Raw genomic sequence first — 18,038 nt, forward strand, 5'->3', positions numbered from 1 at the left:
CTCAAAACACTTTACTGACCTTTTCGTTATTATCAGAAAATTTTATGCGCCGCAGGAGAGTTTTTGAGAAAAACTAACCAAAAACGAAGTTTATAGGCTTTTTTTGAAAGTTTTGAACAAGGCCACATATCTATGTCGCACAGGAGCACTACTAAATGGGAGAAATTATGACGGCCACAGGGTCGAATTCGTGAAGATGGGGAGGTATTACCCCCCCCCCATTTTCCTCTCCTTAAACAGCTACTAGGCCGCTATTCTAACTTTGAATTGCTTTGACATGTTTAACGGTGCGTGCGCCTTGGTATGTATACGGAAGCTATCCAAATGATTCCGCGGCAAATAACGAGAAAGTTCTCAAAGTTCATTGCAACGTCATAATCGGTCATCCGTGATTTCATTTTTGTCAATTTTAATATTGTAGACGATATTCTTTGAGTAATGCGTGGAAAGTTTGTGAATATATTTGTTCTACCTTAAGCCAAGAAAACAAATATGATCATCAAATAATAATCACCATGATCATAACACCATGTCAGCTTAAAATTCAAAATCTCAAAGTCAGTTAATCACATTCTCTCAAAGATTAATTGAGTAATGGGCAAATCATTTAGAGCTATGATTTTTTCATATATTAAATCGGCATAACAAATTGATTGATTATGATAGACCTAAAAAACTGAGGAAGATTCAGTATCTTTTCAAATTAGGAAATATAAAAAAATTTTGCTGCCTTTTTTCAGTAAAAAAAAATCTGTGATTATTGCGCAGAGCAAAAATGGATTATTATCAAACTACGAATCCGAGTTATGGAATGGCGGAGGCTTCGATGGCGAGTGAGGGAATTCTATTCGGGGAAATCCGAAGGCGGGACAAAGTTGTCGTCTTTTCCCTCACTGGCCTGACTCTTTTGATGCTGTCTGCTTGCTTCGTGTATGGAATGGTTCAACCGAAGAGACTTATCAACCTTTTCTTCACTTTGTGTATATGTATGATGAGCCGTGAAATCCTTTCGCCGAATAAAGTATCCTATTTTGGATTCCCTTTTGTGACCAAAGCCCTCAGGCAAAAATTCGATTCATTTTCGACCTGTTTTTTTTTCAAAAAGTCATTTTTGGCTCTAAAAATTTATCAAAATGGGGTTTTTTTAGTTTTTTCGGAAAGCTAAGAACTAAAAACCTATTCGGACGACCTAAAAACCGTTCACGTTGCTTGGGGGTGAGGTAACATTACCCAGCCCAGAAAAGTAGCCAAAAAAATGCATGTAGATCTTAACAAGCGGCACAACAGCAGTTCTCCGCGAAGAACTGAACAGCTCGAACATTGGTCCCTTTCCCTTGTGAATAAATCGTCTCAACTTAATAATTTAACTAGAAAAAAAAGTTTTGCGAAATTTTCGGTTTTTTGAAAACCCCGTGACTGAGTGTCCTCGAGTTATGTCAGCCAAACATAAGTTATTGGTCAACAAATCAAGAAAATCAAACGTGAATTTCAGTTAGTTTTGGTCAGTTTAAAGAGCTTCGACTGACTTGAAACTTTCGTGCAATTTGGTCCCTATGTTATGAGAACAGTTTGATATAAACTAATTTTGCGTCAGTGTATTGAAATTTTCGGAGAACAGAATTTCACGGTTGATGTTTGTTTTATGCACCTTCTGTATCTCTGAGTTGGTCATCATCTTCTGGTACCGGAGGGGGGAGTTGGACCCCAAGTTCAGATACCTCATATGCTACAATGCCATCTGCATCATCGCTCTCTGCACCTGCTGCCTCATATTCGCAGCCTCCGAAAATTGAAGACCGCCGCAAAAATCGGATCTCTTCAAATCTCCCCCCTATTTATACCTCAATGAGTATACACCCCTATGCATGACTAATTCAAGGGTTAAGCATTTGCAAGTTTTTTAAGTTTTTTTTAACCCCCAAACGAATATCTAAACTCGCTGCTCTGGCGCTGGTTTTGTTAGTGAAGAGATCTCAAAAGTCTGCCACACCCATTTTGTGTTCTGTAGTGATTGATCTATTATCACGTGCCATCTCTCACTCATCGAAGACTTCTATTCAGGCGCGGCTCTAGGAATTTCTCGAGAGGGGGGGGGGGGGGCGGACTTTCAAAAAAAAAATGAAAATTGTGTCGATCTTTTCTTTTAGGTTGACCAACTTGATTTTCTGAGCTCTCCCAAATCGCTATATAGACATGAATTTGACCAAATTTTCTTTGTCGCAGTCAAATTGTTTGAAAAAAGCCAAAAACGGCGTTTTTAGGCTTTTTTTGGAAAATTTCAACCAAAAAAGCGCGTTTTTCCGGCGCGCGCTTCCCCCTCAAAATTATTATAGATTGGCGCCTAAGGCGCCTTTAGAAAAATTTTAAGGTCAATCAGCCAAAAATGGATATCTCAAAATAATACAAAGTGGGACCCTTTGGTCGGCAGGGGTGGAATACCTGAGAGAAGGCGTCCGCTCCCATCCCCCCCTATCCCCGCCCCCTAAATCCACTACTGCTTCTATTGCTACTTAACTAATCTGAGTGAAAAAGAGTAACAAATGAAATTCTAAAAAACTAGGAGAAATGAAGCTAAGGAAATGGGCACAATGCTGAAAAGTTTTGAGAGAAACCTTCGTGAGTGATGCAAAAGGGGCGCTATTTCGTATTTAAAATTTAATGATTTAGTAAAAATTGATTCATTTTAGTTTTGATATTAAAAACAATTTGTCAAGTATATCCGTTATCGATGAAAATTGAAATTGCTACTAGTCGTTCCCTTGGCTCAACACGTGTTGGGTTATACCAGCGGGCTTTTAAAGCTGTATTGGGCTGATAAAAGTAATTTCATCTTCATTAGTGTCCCCAAATTGTGTTTGCCAGTTTTTTCCAAAGGGTCTCTCCCACTTCATAAATTTAAGTTGAACTAAATCAACCATAAGTTTGTGTAATTGGCCTAATTGGGTAAGTTTGAACACCTACTGCTAAAAGCATACAAAAATAATCACAGCTCAATAAATGTTTGATTTTGACCTCAAAGCACCTTTTTCATCTGTACAGTATAAAATTTTTCCACCCCAGGCATCTATAATCAGCTTTTTTCTGAAATCGTAACGAAAATTTAAAAAATGTTAGCGGTACTTTCATGCTTGTTGCTGGTATATTGGAGTTTTTTTAAGTTTGTACTGACAACAAAACAAAAGGTTGAGTTTATTAGCGCAATTTCAAAAAGTTGTGTTTGCGGTTCATTAGCAAGTTCATTCAGTAATTTCAAAAAAGGATTTTTTCAGAGCGTTAGAAAATTTAAACGCCAAATTTCAGTCCAAGAGTCAATATAGTTTGATTTTGTCACAAATTTTTTGTCAAAAACAACCCAGAATTACAAAAAAAAAGTAGTCCTACAATTCTCATAAACGCACCAAATTGTATGACTTGCTTTATCCTAAATTGTGAACAACTGTATGACTAGCAATCTCCCACGGTGTGACTCGTACTCTGTTATAAAAATTCAAATCTGCATTTTCTGTGATCTAATTCCATGTATGTTAGCGTAGGTTTGTTGTGTTTGTTTCCAAACACAGTAACACAACACTGGATAATTGATACCGGGGTTGAGCTCGCATTAAAAATTAGCGATTAAAAGTGAAAAAAAAACAGCGATTGCCATCAATGAACTATCGATATTCATTGCCACAGTAGCAAATTTTCTCGATAAATTATCGCTAATTCGGCTATTTTTCAGCAATGAAAGAGCGATAAAAAACCTATCAAAATGAGGAAAAAAAAGTGATCTACCGGTTTACAATCCCGCAACCATCAGCTTTGTTGACATGTATGCTACCTCTGCGCTATCATGCCTGCGATAAGCTCAAGTTAAAGCGCTTATCAACTAAAACTTTCATTTGAAAGCTACAAGAATGAGTTAAAATTTTTGAAGTATTAGCGATGAGTTTCTACGGAACCATTACTGAAATAGCTCTGAAAAATCGCAGAAATAGCTATGCAAAAAAACGCTGAATTATACATGAATCAGCACTGGAAAATAGAGATCACTGGGATACTACAAAAAAAGCGATAATTAACGGTGGGACTTCAACCCGGGTACGCATATGTCAAGTTGCAATTTAAAATCTCGTAGAAAGGCTACAATATGAAGTTATGTCAAAGCAATAAATTGTTCCTAAAAAATTTAATCCTAAATATAACATAATATGTGATGACAACTTTTATGAGAAAACTGCTTGATTTCTTGCAATCACGAGGAAAGAAAATCAGCTGGTTTTTTGGAGAGTTCTTTTTTTCTGAAGAAAAAGTTCTTTTTTGACATTTTTGATTTACTTTCATATACAAAAAAAAAGTAATGTCGCACACGGGTTGCACTTGCATTGCAATTCAGAAATTCATCAAAGATCTTTCTTTTTTTGTATCGATCGATATATCATTAATTTCGCACACGGGTTAAAGTTGCCTTGCAATTCAAAAATGCATCAAAGATGTTTCTTTTCTTTTGCATCCATGTATCATGTCGCTGTACCACCTAAGCGATGTTCATCCAAGTTTCATCTATGAAACATGAATGCAAATTACAGTGATGTTTCATCAATGAATCATGGCTAAAACATGGATGTCAATTCCATGATTCATCCATGAAACATGGATGAAAATAATACTAATGTTTCATCCTTGAATCATGGCTGAAAAATTGATGTGAATATTCTGTTTCATCCCTGAAACTTTGATGAAAATTACCTTGATGTGTCTGTCATCCCTGTTTTCCCAGGTGGACAAAATGCTTATCTTTTAGTTTTCGTCTATGGAAAAAATGCAAACCAATTTCCCCATGCCCACCAATCTTCGATATCTTTGAAATATCTTCAAAAGCTTTTGTTAAATTTATTTCGGCCTTCCTATTGAAGATATTTTTCAGCATTCTTATTGAAGATTAATCAAAGGTTGCCTGAAAAAAAAATCTCCACAGCTTTCGGTTTTATAGCTCAATTATCAAAAAAATTCAAAAAATTAGGATATTCATTATTACAACAAAGTCAAATGAAATTACAAAAGGAAATTGCTAAACAAAGTTATAAGCAATCAACGAAATTGTGAGCATTATTGATAATTATAAGAACAAAACACAAAGAAAAAAATTTCAAAATTTTTTGATGATTATTAGTCTCAAAGTATTTTTAGGCAAACAGATAAGTAATTTATCTCACCACATTATGCGCGTATGAACAAAACAAACAAACTAGTAATCATCAGTTTTTGGTATAAAAAAAGGAAAAAAATTTTAATTTCACGATTAAAAATTTCAAAAAAAATTCCCAAAAATTACTGCGTTTTTAGGGTGTTTTCAGCTGATTTTTAGCTGAAGTTGTTTGCTTCAATTTGTTGAAAAAATACAGATTTTTTTCTTTTTTTTTCAATCAAAGTTGCTTGAGCCTTCTAGCTACCAAAACTTACACATTTCTACATTTTTTAACTAGTTTTCAGCTGATTTATAGCTGTGTGAGGATGCATAAATTTTTTCAAAAAAATTATTTTTTTTTCCAAGTTTTGCGCTGGTTCCAGGTAAATTGCGCTGTTCCCAGAAAACATTAGTTTTTCAAGCCTTCTAACTACCAATGCTAATACAAGTCAACTTTTTTGCGACAAAAAACTGAGTTTTCAGGTTGTTTTCAGCTGTGGGCTGAGTACGATTTTGAAAAAAAAAAACTCAACTGTTTTTTGAAAAATCAAATATTCCCAAGCAATTTTTTTTTCAAGCCCGGTGTCTCCCAAGGCTAATACTGTCAAGCTGAGTTTATAATTTTTTGCAAAAAAAAAACGTACGCTTACATGATTTCTAGTAGACTTTATACTGATATGCCATTTTAATCGTTTTTTGTAGTTTGGAACGACACGTAACAAAACTTTGAAATTAAATCGAAATTTCGTAACAAATGAAAATTAGTTCAAACATGGATGTAACATAGATGTTTCTTTGATGTAACATCAGTGTAACAGCACTGTCTTAGCATAGATGTCACATCGATGTTTCATCAATGTCACATCAATGTTTTCGTAATAAGTAATAGAAAAACAATGAACATAGGAAAAACATAGTTAATCTATGCGTTTGGTCCGGTAGATTCCTGAAACATGTCAAAACAATGCTATAACAATGATAAATTTCTGAATTGCAATTTAACTTCAACCCGGGTATGCATTTGAAAAAAAAAATCTTGTAAGGAATTGATTTTGAGACCAAAAATTGAAGAAAAAAATTGGGACTTGTTAGAATTTTTATTTTGGTACAAGCGCTCTATATTTCTCAAAAATTTCCATTCATACAATCCCAATATATGAATACATTCCCACTATCGTTTGTTCATTTGCCCCATGTATAACATTGCATGACTAGCATGTCTTATGTATGGTGGTCAACCCAAGTACGTCATATTGTACAAATCTGAATTTTGATTAATGTGATTATATAATTGGTTGATGCAATATTTATGTCTTTTTGACTGGAAATAAAGAAAAAAAAATACATATACAACGGTGCCATATGCCATGCAATCACAAAATCATCTCTTGATATGAAACTTAATTTTTTCATTATAGCTCAGAAAAAATCCATTCTATAATTTTTTGAATACGCAACTGAATTAATTGTTAGGTAATTCGGTTGGCTAATCTGATAAAATGCCGAAACTTTGGTTTACTGAATGCATGCATGGAATTGGTTCGCATAAATATTAATTTGCATAAATATTAGTGTGCATAAATATTAGGTGTGCATAAATATTAGTTTTAGCGATAACTTTTCTAAAGCAAATTTCTCATACTAAGAAACAGAGAAACAATTTTGAAAATTTTCTCAATAAAACCCTCTTCGTTAAAAACATCAATTTAATCCTGCTTTGTTTTTCTTTTGAATCGGGCGTTTTTCTTTTGAATCTAGAATTTACCATGGGAGAACTATAGGTACTCCCTAATTTTGCATAACCTGTTAACTCGTGTTGTATAAATGTCATGAGCGGATTTAGGCGGAATTTCAAAAAAAAGAAGTCAAAATTTGCGTCGGCCTTCTTTTCATGTCGACCAAAAATCAGGCCTAAACAACCTTTTCAGGGACTTTTTGGAAAGTTTTGATCAAAACTTGCGTTTTTTCTACTTGCTCCTCTGGATGGACTGGGGTCGATTATCTCGGGGCTTGTGATAGGGGCTCTTGGAAGAGAAATTGGGTACTGGTAGACACAATTAAAACATACTTTTCTAAGACTTATATTTCGATTTATTCAATGTAGGTTATTCATTTCGGCTTTTTTATCTCTTTAAGGTCAAATTTCATGAGCTCTCTTGTTCAAGGCAAAAATCATTTTAACATAATAGCACGTTTTGTTTAAACAAAACAATAAAACAGATCATATTTCGATTATTTTTTGACTTCCTTCCTGTCGTGTGTAGATAGCGCGTCACTGATAGCGCGTTTTTTGTTGTCTTGAGTTCACTGGATAGTCTCTCTTCCACCAGTACTGTTCACTCATTGAGTATTCGGTGTAGTTTTCACCAGTTTCTGACATCTGTAGGCGGGACGTCTACAGTTGATGACCTCTGCTCTATATGCAGCAAAAATTGACCCAGAAGTTGCCGCCACTTCGTCAGAAATAGCTCAGATGTCTTTTCCGGTCCAGAATTCTAAAATTATTTTAAACTTGATTCTTCCTTTAGTCTCAAATTAAACTAAATTCTTCCAATAAAAACATATTTTAAAAGTGTTTGAGCCACAATTTTACTTTTTCAAAAGCTTTTTTTAAATTTGTCTCGAGCAAGAAAGTGGAATAAATCATTAAAGAGAACATTACCGCTTTTTTACCATGGGTTTTGAATTAACCAGCTGAAAACCTAAAAATACGCTGATATTTTGCATTTTGGAGCGAGAAAAACCGTAACAAATAATTAGTAAACTTAATTCAATAACAAAAAAAGCGAGCTGATTTTGTTCCAGTTTCAAAGAAGGTGCGGAATATTTATTTGTTCTTTATTGCGTTGAAGCTTTTCCATCTCTTTTTTCCCATAGTAAAACCCTATTAACCGTAAGTTCGGATTTTAAAAAAAAACTATTTCAAATTAGTTGTCATTTTTTTTTCATTTTTGCAGCTTTGCATCCATTTCAATCTCGCACCCTGCTATAAACTACTGCAAAAATAGAAACAAAATAAAAAAAATTGAAAAAAAAAATCAAAACTCTTTTTCAATGTTTTTGAATATCTTCTTTATGTTGGATTTTATATTTCCAAGATGAATTATTTGAAAAACGTTATGCTACTCGCACAACAATCTAATCGTTTTTTCTCTGACCATTGAAAATGCGGAGGGAGTTTGTATTCGGGTGTGTTTTAGTTATTTTTGTTTTCCTCTCAAAGCCAGGTTCCACAAATAATTATTGGAATGGGCTGAGTGATATATCATATTTAAAGTATTTGAGTCGTGATTCAAACAAAAAAATTTTCAAAAAATTGTCTCGGTGTAGAGAAAAATGAGTTTGAACGTTGTCGTATTTTGTCTAGTTTTGTCTGGTTATGATCAAAATCTTGATTTTACTATGAAGAAAATTTTTTTTGATGATTCTTGGCTAAAATTTTTTTGAATTTTTTTGAATTTTCTTTTTCATTTTTTTTGTTTTTCATTTAATTTTTACAGACAAATGATGCCGATTATGCTTAGTTCATCAACTTTCTACGCAATCGTGACATATTTGATTCTCATCACACACTGAAAATGAATATAATTTGAAAAAAAAGTATTTAAAAAATTCAATTTTATAAAATTGTTTCGGAACATTCTGTGCTACTATCACAGCAACCGGCTATCCTTTCTTTCAAATATATGAAATATATGAAATTGCGGATTAAAGAAACCAGAAGTGATTGGAAGCATTCGAAAAGATTGTTGAAGTGGTTATGAAGATATCAGGTTACTTAAGAAACGTTTTTTCTCATGAACGATCTGCTACTTTAGTTAGCAAAGAAAGCAAGTGCACAGGGGCGGATCTAGGATTTTCTCGAGGGGGGGGGGGGGCGGATTTTCAAAAAATTTTCGAAAATTTCGACGACCTTTTTTTTAGGTCGATCAGATTGATTTTCCGAGCTCTCCCAAAGCAGTAAAAAGACCCTGTTTTGGCCAAATTTTCTGCGCCGCAAGTAATTTTTTGAAAAAACAGGCCAAAAAAGCCGTTTTTGGGCACTTTTTGGAAAATGTTGACAAAAAAATCGCGTTTTTTTTTTGGCGCGCACTCCCCCTCAAAATAAGTATATATTGGCGCCAAAGGCGCCTTTAGAAAAATTTTAGGGTCGGTCGGCCAAAAATGGATTTCTTAAAAAGTACCAAAGGGGGGACCCTTTGGGTTGGCAGGGGGTCGAATCCATGAGGGGAAGGCGTCCGCCCCCCATCCCGCCCCCCATCCCCCCCCCCCTAAATCCGCCCCTGCAAGTGCATGTTCCAATATTGATTATTGTTCCGACCATTGAAAATGAAAAACAATTTGTATTCGGGTGTTTTAGTGTTTTTTTTTGTTTTTCACGCAAAATCATGTGCCACAAATAATCATTGGACTGGGTTGAGTGATATAACATTTTAAGGCCCTTTTAGCGTGGAAATAGAAAAGTTAAGTCAAAATTTTTATCACTAAAGCTCAAGAGTCTCATTTTTATCAACTGTGCCAATAGCGCTTAATTTGCTTAGGAAAGCTGATTAATACTACTAAATGCACTTCTTAATTTGCTTAGGAAAGCTGATTAATACTACTAAATGCAATTCCTAAAATTGGTGCGCTTACAGCAAGTTTGTATATGGAACCGAACGATAAACATTTTTCTATTTTGGATTGCAAATTATATAAGCTTATCAAGTCACCTGGAAGCACGCTGTTCAAAATTGGGTATTACCACTAAGTTATAATTAGGTGAATGCAATGTGATGACCTTGAAATGGGATCCCCAACTCGGCCACACTCTTTTAAAAATGTTCACGTGTGTTCACATGAGCAAGGCTCACGTTTCGTGTTTGAACTAAATGCACGTGAAAAACACAAGAGCATGTGAGCTCAAGGAAACACGAAAAATTTTGCAGTTACGAGACATTTGCTCTCTTGTTTTTCATGTATTTCTAGCTTGTTATAAAAAAAATCTTGATCCTTTTAAAGAAAAAGCACATAAAAATAATATTTTAACAAGTTGTTATTTTTGGGTTTTGATCCACGGCGGGTGGATAATGACCTAAGATAACATCTCGATACTTTAAAGATGAAATGGGTCATTCCTCGACTCAAGTAGTGTACTTACGTACCAGATAATTGATTGGAAAAATTCATTTATCTGGAAAAAACTGACTTTGGATCTACTGAAAAATTACCCTCCCTTTGGTACCTACTTAAGAATTGCCACCCCTATTATTAAAAGCAGTAAATTAGCGCTAGAGCTTTGTATTGAGACTTTCAATTTTGCTGCAATATGATTGGTCGAAAGGGCGTTATATTAACCTACCTAACAATTGCCCCCTTTCGTAAAAGGGGGGTAATTGTTAAGTAGATGCGTAACTTTTGTCGGAGATTCCCATGCAGTTCTTTTGACCAGTTTTTGGAACAATACGAAAAACTAAAACCACAGGTGGGGAAAAATAACCAACTGACAATCGCGATGACAGAAATTAAAAGACGCGGGGCAGGATATCTAAGGTTTTCTCAGGTGATCTTTTGTTTAGAGATAGCACGCTTTACGGTTTGGTTTTGCTTGAGTTATTGTTGGATATATCATATGTTATGTTTTCTAGCACGTGTGAACTAGTGTTTTTATAGACTGTTTGAAATCAGAAGCTGAATACGATTTGGATTTGGACACTGGTCTCAACAACGAGCTGGATCTGGACCTTCATCTCGACAGTTTTGTATGGTTTTTTTTTGTGACGCTACCCCCCTGGTAATGTGCCATTAGGATTAAGACTTCAGCTGTCTCGAATTTCAGGAGATTCTGTGGAAAACGCAGTTAAAAAGGTTTTAACCTCTAAAGTTTTCTCAGGTGATCTTTTGTTTAGAGATAGCACGCTGTACGGGTTGATTTTGTGTCAATAGAGCCTCAAAGTTGCAAATAATACAAATGCATTGATGAAAAAAAAGGCTAGTTCTACAATTCCGTTGATAAAAAAATGCTAGTCATACAAATCCGTTGATGAAAAAAAGCTATTCTTACAATTCCATTGATGGAGAAAATGCTTATCGAACAATTCCATTGATGAAAAAAATGCTTATCGTACAGTTTCATCGATGGAAAAAATGGTTGTAGTACAATTTCGTTAATGGAAAAAATGCTTGTCGTGCTATTATTGTACACTTTTTTTATTCTACGGAATTCTACGAAATTGTACGATAAGCATTTTTTGTCAACCCCGTCATCCCTCAAAAATGCATGCGAAAATTACTGTACCCCAGAAATCTAGTTGGACGTTTTTTAGTGCTTCCTTAAATTCAAACTCCTCCCCTACAACTCCTTTAGAAGTGTCGGATGTTCAGGCCTTGACAAAAATTTACTAAATTGGGAAATTTACTTTCCTTACCACGACATGCTGTAAACAATTCCGGTTACGATACCGAGGTTGTGTGGTTTGTTGTGGGGGAAAATGGCCACTGTATAGAAAACTACTATTGTTTGTGAGAAGTTTTTTTAAAGATTATCAAAAAATTTTATTATTGAGCACTTTGAGACTTAAAATTGGATGTGTTTAAACTTGGCGTGTATAAAATTTAGATAATCAAACAAATCATTGATGTTTTTAATATTGAGATGGTACTATAAATAAACGACATTGATTGAAAATTGAAGAAGATTTGTTGTTCAATATTTAGTTTTGAGATTTTAACAATCATAATTGAGTTTGATGAGTAAAATTCGAAATTATAGCTTGCCCTGTCGAATTGTTTCTAAATTGAAATTTTTGTACTGGAATAATTTTATCTGTGGGTTTCTCTGGGTCTTTATATTTAAAGTAATTCAAACTTAACTGAGGCACTGATCACACACACCAAAGAAAACTCAATTGTATTTGATTTAAATAGACTTAAATTTCGATCGATTTTTGACTTGCAGTTTTCAGGTGTTTTTTACTTGATTATACAAGTGAAAACACGCAAGCAATCAAAAAAAGTTATACAAAAAAAATTCAAGTAAAAACACAAAATTTAACACTCTCGTTGTTACAATCGAAAGAAAACGTATAAAAACACAGAATTTTAGTAAGGGGCGGATCTGCAATTTTCTCGGAGAGGACAGATTTTCTAAAAAAAGAAAACAAATTGTCGAACATTTTTACGGGTTGACAAATCGAGTTTCCGAGCACACTCAAAGCAGTAAAAGACCCTTTTTTGCCCAATTGTTTTTGTGCCACAGTCAAATATATATAAAAAACATGCCTAAAGAAGTTTTCTTTAGGCTTTCTTTGGAAAGTGTTGACCGAAAAAAAAATTAAAATTTTTAATGGAAAATTCAAGTAGCTCTTGTGGTTTCTTTTCACGAGATTTTTTCATTAAAACACGCAATTTTTCAGGTGAAAACGCGTGAAAATTTTAAAGAGTGCATGATTGGGCACATACTATTATGAAAAAATTGAGTCAGTTTGAATCTGGGGCGGATTTAGGGGGTGGGGGGGTTTGGGCGATGGCTTCGGATACCTCCTTCTTCAGGAATTCCACCCCCTGCCGACCCAAAGTGTCCCCTTTGTACCATTTTGAGATATTCATAATCGGCGATGGACACTAAAATTTTGTAAAGGCGCCTTAGGCGACAATATATAATAATTTTAAAAAAAGCGCAATTTTTCGGTAAAAATTTTCCAAAAAGTGCCTTAAAATGCCTTTTTTGGGCCTGTTTTTTTAAAATTTTTCCTGCGCCACAGAAAATTTGACCAAAACAGGATCTTTAAATGCTTTGGGAGAGCTCGGAAATCAAGTGGGTCAGCCTAAAAAAAGGTCGACAAAATTTTTGATAATTTTTTTTGAAAATCTGCCCACCCCTCGAGAAAAACCTAGATCCGCCCCCGGTTTGATTAAATCTACCATAATCCCACACCAACCCTTCCCGGTAAGGTTTTGCTTAGTATAGAACTATTTAGTAGTTTTGTTTAGTAACTATATGTATGAGCACAAAAGATTTGGAATCAATAGGAACCAAAAATTCTGAAACACAGAAATGGTTATCAGCCAAACATAGACCTGTAATCACCAGCGGATTTGGGGGGGGGGGGGGGGGGGGGGGGTTCCTGGGTTTCGGACGCCGCTCTCCCCCTCAGGAATTCGACCACCTGGCACTATTCAGAGATATCCGTTTTTAGTGACGGACTCGGCACCAATATATACTAATTTTGAGGGGGGAGTGCGCGACGAAAAAACGCAAATTTTTTGGTCAAAATTTTCCAAAAAAATGACTAAAAACGCTTTTTTGGCCTGTTTTTTCATAATTTTGCCTGCGGCGCAGAAAATGTGGTCAAAATGGGGTCTTTTTGGTGATTTAGAAGAGCTAAGAAAATCAATTTGGTCGACCTAAAAAAAGGTTGACAAAATTTTCGAATTTTTTTGAAAATCCGCACCACCCCCCTCGAGAAAATCCCAGATCCGCCCCTGCCTGTGATGGCTCAAACCGAAAATTGATTGCCTCGTAAATACTCAAAAACTACAAAAAGTTTTCGCAATGGCATACTTGAAAAACTATACGTTTCTGAGTTGTTTCAAGCGAAACAAAAATACGTAACGGACCCCCACCGCAACACCCCTCCCCCAACCACTCAATAATTGACATCCTGATTTACCTGCAGTTCGAAATTCAACTTCATTGGTGGCACAATCCGAAAACCACTTGTCAATTGTGGCTCAATTTCACTGCTCTCCTCCATCACTCTGGAACTCCCACTTGTGATCACGTGACCAAAGGGGTTCAATGACCTCTTTCCTGTTGGGCGCCAGCTGACTGAGCCAGACATGGAGTTGGCATTCACGACTGCGCATATTATGAGCGCAAACAAGAGAAACTTCTCAAAAAGCAGTTTTCGACTGTTTTTTGTCATTTTTTAATTGTTGAAAAATCCGATGACTAGCGTGCTCAAGTTATAAAGTGTAATAGTTTTTTTTCCTATCCCTCACTGAGGAAAAGCCAAGTTGCTTTAGTGAAGGAAAATTTTTAATCAAAAAAACTTGATGAGCTTTCGCTTCAAGCCTGTGCTTTGACAAGTTATAATCAAAGAAACTTCTAGTATTTACCGCCTAAAATGCAACTAAATAAAATTTCAAAAGCAATTGATTTACCTCAAAGTTTCGCCAAGTATGGAATTTTCACTTGACATTTTGCATGCCCATATTTGAAAAATTAAAAAGCAAGCAAAGCGAATCTGTCAATTGAAATATCCAAATTCTCCTTAATGCAACGCGAGATGAAATGAAATTTTTCTTGGAATACTTGAAAAAGTTAAGAGCGCCGTAGGTTGGTAAAAAATAGTTGCATAGGTTCCCCACACTTGCTTTCCATTTAAAAACTGATAAGCTTCCGGTAAAGTTTAATTTATAAATAGATGCTGTAATATTTAAACTGCTTCAAACCGCCATTTCTGAGGCAAAAAAAAACAGACATGTTGTGCAATTTAAACTGACTTTTGACCAGCGGCTTCTGATGAGTATAAAATTTGAGATGTAAGAGAAGCGGGAGCTTGCCTTGGCTGTTTTGCAAATTTAAGAAATTTCGAATTAGTTCAGAGCAATTGGACTGAGCAATAAAAAAAATTGATAATTAAGCTGCAATAATTTTTTAAACTTTATGTAGCAATTTTTAAATCTACTTAACAATCTCTACCCCTTTCAAGAAGGGGGTGAGGAGATTGTTCAGTAGATCAAAATGGTTGATTTTCTGACCAATCAGAATGCAGAAAAATTAGAACTCTCAATAGAAAGCTCAGTGCTAATTTACTGTATGTATTTATAGGGGTGGAGAGTTTTAAGTAGGTACCATAGGGGGGGGGGGGGGATTGTTAAGTAGATCCCAATTTTCTGGCATCAACATTTCGAAAAGTTTAAAATTGACAAAGTATTAATTTTTTCATAAACAAAATTATCTTAACCACACGTTTCGACAGTTTAATTTTTTTGTAACCTAGTTTTTTTAGCACAACATAAGTAAGCACTTCAGTGTCTTTTTTTTACTTATTCCGCCCAAATTTAATAATTTGCGACTTTGTAATTTTTAATTTATAAAAGCTGAGACAAAATACTCATAGTACTGATTTATTTGCTTAATATGCGATCACTTTCTTTTTATGCCGACTTCTAACAAGGCCGAGTTTTCAGCAGATACAAAAGTGGTCTTTTTCTAACCTGGTTAAAACTCTGGAGCATACTTGAAATAATTTTTTGAGTAAAATACCAAATGTTTTAGGCCAAATCGGCTCAATTATTTTTGACTTAAAATTGTGAACAAAACATTTGAGTTGGTAATTATGAAAATTGATTGGCTAGTTCTAGCCAATCAGATTGAAGCAAGATAATTTCAGTTCAAGATGTTGAAAGATTGATTTTTGGGCGGAATAAGTAAAAAGATCCCAAAACAATTGGCCTGACAAACAATCGGATTGACGAAATCAACTGCTTTCATGGAAGCTTTTCGGAAATCAACTGCTTTCATGGAACCTTTTGGAACCTTTTCGGGTTCTCATGCTGGAGGGACCGAATACTGGAAAATTTTCAACCAATCAAAATCGCTAAGCGTTCCTATTGGCCAAATGCCTTTCTCACAAAATCGAACTCAATATTTCCAGAAAATGATAATATAATAAGTATAATGGATGCAGATATAATAGGTGCAGATCTTAAAACTTAGTTTTTTGCTTTTCCATTTTTCGTAAATCGGTATTCATAAAATATTAAATTTGTTGCAATCCGCCTTCAATCCGGTCTTAATTTCATTCATCGGCTTAATATCTAATTGAGCAAAATTAACACTATTGGCCCGGATTTATTTGCTTGGGGTTTAGGAAACTAGACGACCAGAAAATAACGGAATTTAGACAATAAATTGCGTGATATTGCGTGAAATTTTTTTACAGAGTTAAATTGTTTTTTGGCTGAGTAAATACTGGTTATCCAATTTAGACAATAAATTGCGAGCAAATTGCGTGAAATTTGTTTTCTGGCCCAAACTAAATGTTGGCTGAGTAAATACTGGTTGTCCGTAAATTCCGTTACTTTACGGTCGTCTAACTTCTTGCCGTCTAAGTTATTAGGCCCCATTTGCTTACGTTGAGAATTTCGCGATTTCCCTGAGATTTCTGAATAGTCAATTGTGATTGGTTGAAAATAAGCCAAAATAAACTTCACGCATTCGGTACCTCCAGCATGAGGAACGCCACCAACCTTTTCTGATACTGAGTGAAAAGCTTTCTCAGTTTATGAGAAGATAGGAGCTAGGTTGGAACTTTAACTAGCCATCTGTGTAAATGTTCCTTGCTAGTTCAGAAAAACAACCACCAAGCTCCACTTGCCCCAACTAGAAGCAGATTTAAGAGAGGAGGCTAACTAAGAATAACAGGAATGTGACACGCCTTTTGCACGTTAAAGTACCATTCGCACCAAGATTAATATGTACCGTACCAAAATGAAAAATCGCTCCCATTTGTACTAAAGTTGTTCAACTCGATTTCTGATTGGTCGAGTTGAATTCAATTTTTTACCGTTCAAACATCATAAAGTTAACCAGCAGAATAGTGACCGTTGCAGTCGAGCCAACGTGTTGTGAGATTGGCAACAGAGGGTTGGACTCTATACGAAGACAAAGTAGAGCCGGTCATCGCCGCAAAGCGGCAAGACGCGCGTAGCGCGCCCACCAGCGACCTTAACCAATAGCTTAAAATAGTCGGCTCAGTAGTCTTTGGCCAATTGATTTTTTTGGTAAGACGCGATTGAGTTTTTGTTTTGGTACAAATGGGACTGATTTTTTATTTTAGTACTTGTGAATAACCATCGTTTTGCCCCTCTCACATTTCGCCCCACGTTTTCATGAGGGTGCTTTATGTCTACGATTTTAGGTGCAAAATTAGAGTAACATGCGCCACTAAATTTAACCGGAGCGAAAATTGCGAGGAACGAAATGTGTGTAGACCGGACAACAGAGTGATCACCTTTTGTTTTCTAAAACCTCTTGCCTTGCTGTTGCCTTTTCTGATTTTCAGATTGTTGGCATTGAACCATTTGCATGTAGCAGTCAAAGTAAAGGGCAAAATGGCCATGTTTTGTCAACAACTAAATCAACTTCGATCAGGTTTTTTTCTTTAAATGTCTATTTGTCATGTTATCAGTTCAAAAGTAAGAAACATAATTTCAATTGTGAAATAGTTATAAAATTTCAGAAGCAAAAAAAATGTTCGATCACTTTTTTAAAATTTTACAAATCTTTTCTCAGTTTGTTTCAAGAAATTTTGGATGTAAATTTGGAATTTACTCATTATTATACCCAATAAAAATTTTGCTCTTTAAGCTATTCAGGCGTTTTTTCATAACGGTTTATGTTTTGCTAAGGCTTGTTTGTCGAGACATATCATTTTGATAAATTAAAATAAATTCAGGTCAAGCTGTTTGTTACATACCAATAATGCTTTGCTTTGTTTATTGTTCCGACTTTCGAAGAAAGTGAGATATATTCAGTCATTTTTGGACTTGTTAACTGAGCGTTTTTGACGGAATTTCGTATACCATCTGAGAGATAATGTTATCCAAAATTCCAAAGCTCAAACTTTAAAAATGATATTTCACCTATGATCTTTTTTCGTAAAGTTACGGGCGTTTGAAAATCGCTAAATTGGCCAATTTGGGATAGCCAAAGTGTGGTATTTTGAGTACTTATGACACTCGTAAGAAGCGAACAAGAATGGTCGTATATCAGAGCAAAGCCCTGATTGTTCCGACTGTCCCTTAATTCATATCGAATAGTTTTTGGGAAAAGAAAATGATGAAAACTTTCAAATTTTGGACAATATCAATGGGTGTCAAT

At 35.1% G+C, this 18,038-nt stretch overlaps 2 protein-coding genes across 2 annotated transcripts; one reads left to right on the forward strand and one right to left on the reverse strand.

Annotated features, from left to right (window-relative positions):
- Positions 1 to 520: 520 nt before the first annotated feature.
- Positions 521 to 1,872, forward strand: LOC134842779 (transmembrane protein 243-like). Its single transcript, XM_063859264.1, has 2 exons — positions 521 to 995; positions 1,654 to 1,872. Exons 1-2 carry the CDS (start codon positions 776 to 778, stop codon positions 1,791 to 1,793), a joined length of 360 nt encoding a protein of 119 aa, XP_063715334.1. The 5' UTR covers positions 521 to 775; the 3' UTR covers positions 1,794 to 1,872.
- Positions 1,873 to 7,275: 5,403 nt separating this feature from the next.
- Positions 7,276 to 16,609, reverse strand: LOC134842712 (uncharacterized). Its single transcript, XM_063859171.1, has 3 exons — positions 16,520 to 16,609; positions 13,819 to 14,269; positions 7,276 to 7,662 (listed from the first exon to the last, which is right to left on the reverse strand). The coding sequence occupies exons 2-3, from the start codon at positions 14,071 to 14,073 to the stop codon at positions 7,531 to 7,533; spliced, it is 387 nt and encodes a 128-aa protein (XP_063715241.1). The 5' UTR covers positions 14,074 to 14,269; positions 16,520 to 16,609; the 3' UTR covers positions 7,276 to 7,530.
- Between the last annotated feature and the right edge of the window lie 1,429 nt (positions 16,610 to 18,038).

The sequence above is a fragment of the Symsagittifera roscoffensis genome, chromosome 3 (assembly GCF_963678635.1).
Source record: "Symsagittifera roscoffensis chromosome 3, txSymRosc1.1, whole genome shotgun sequence".
Classification (NCBI taxonomy): Eukaryota; Metazoa; Xenacoelomorpha; order Acoela; family Convolutidae; genus Symsagittifera; species Symsagittifera roscoffensis.

Excerpts from the sequence above, each read along its gene's own strand:
- LOC134842779 (XM_063859264.1), top strand. The coding sequence starts at position 776 with ATGGATTATTATCAAACTACGAATCCGAGTTATGGAATGGCGGAGGCT. Across the intron at positions 996-1,653 it reads TTTGTGTATATGTATGATGA|GTATCTCTGAGTTGGTCATC; the intron begins GCCGTGAAATCC and ends TATGCACCTTCT.
- LOC134842712 (XM_063859171.1), bottom strand. The coding sequence starts at position 14,073 with ATGACAAAAAACAGTCGAAAACTGCTTTTTGAGAAGTTTCTCTTGTTT. Across the intron at positions 7,663-13,818 it reads AGTTGAATTTCGAACTGCAG|AATTCTGGACCGGAAAAGAC; the intron begins GTAAATCAGGAT and ends AAATAATTTTAG.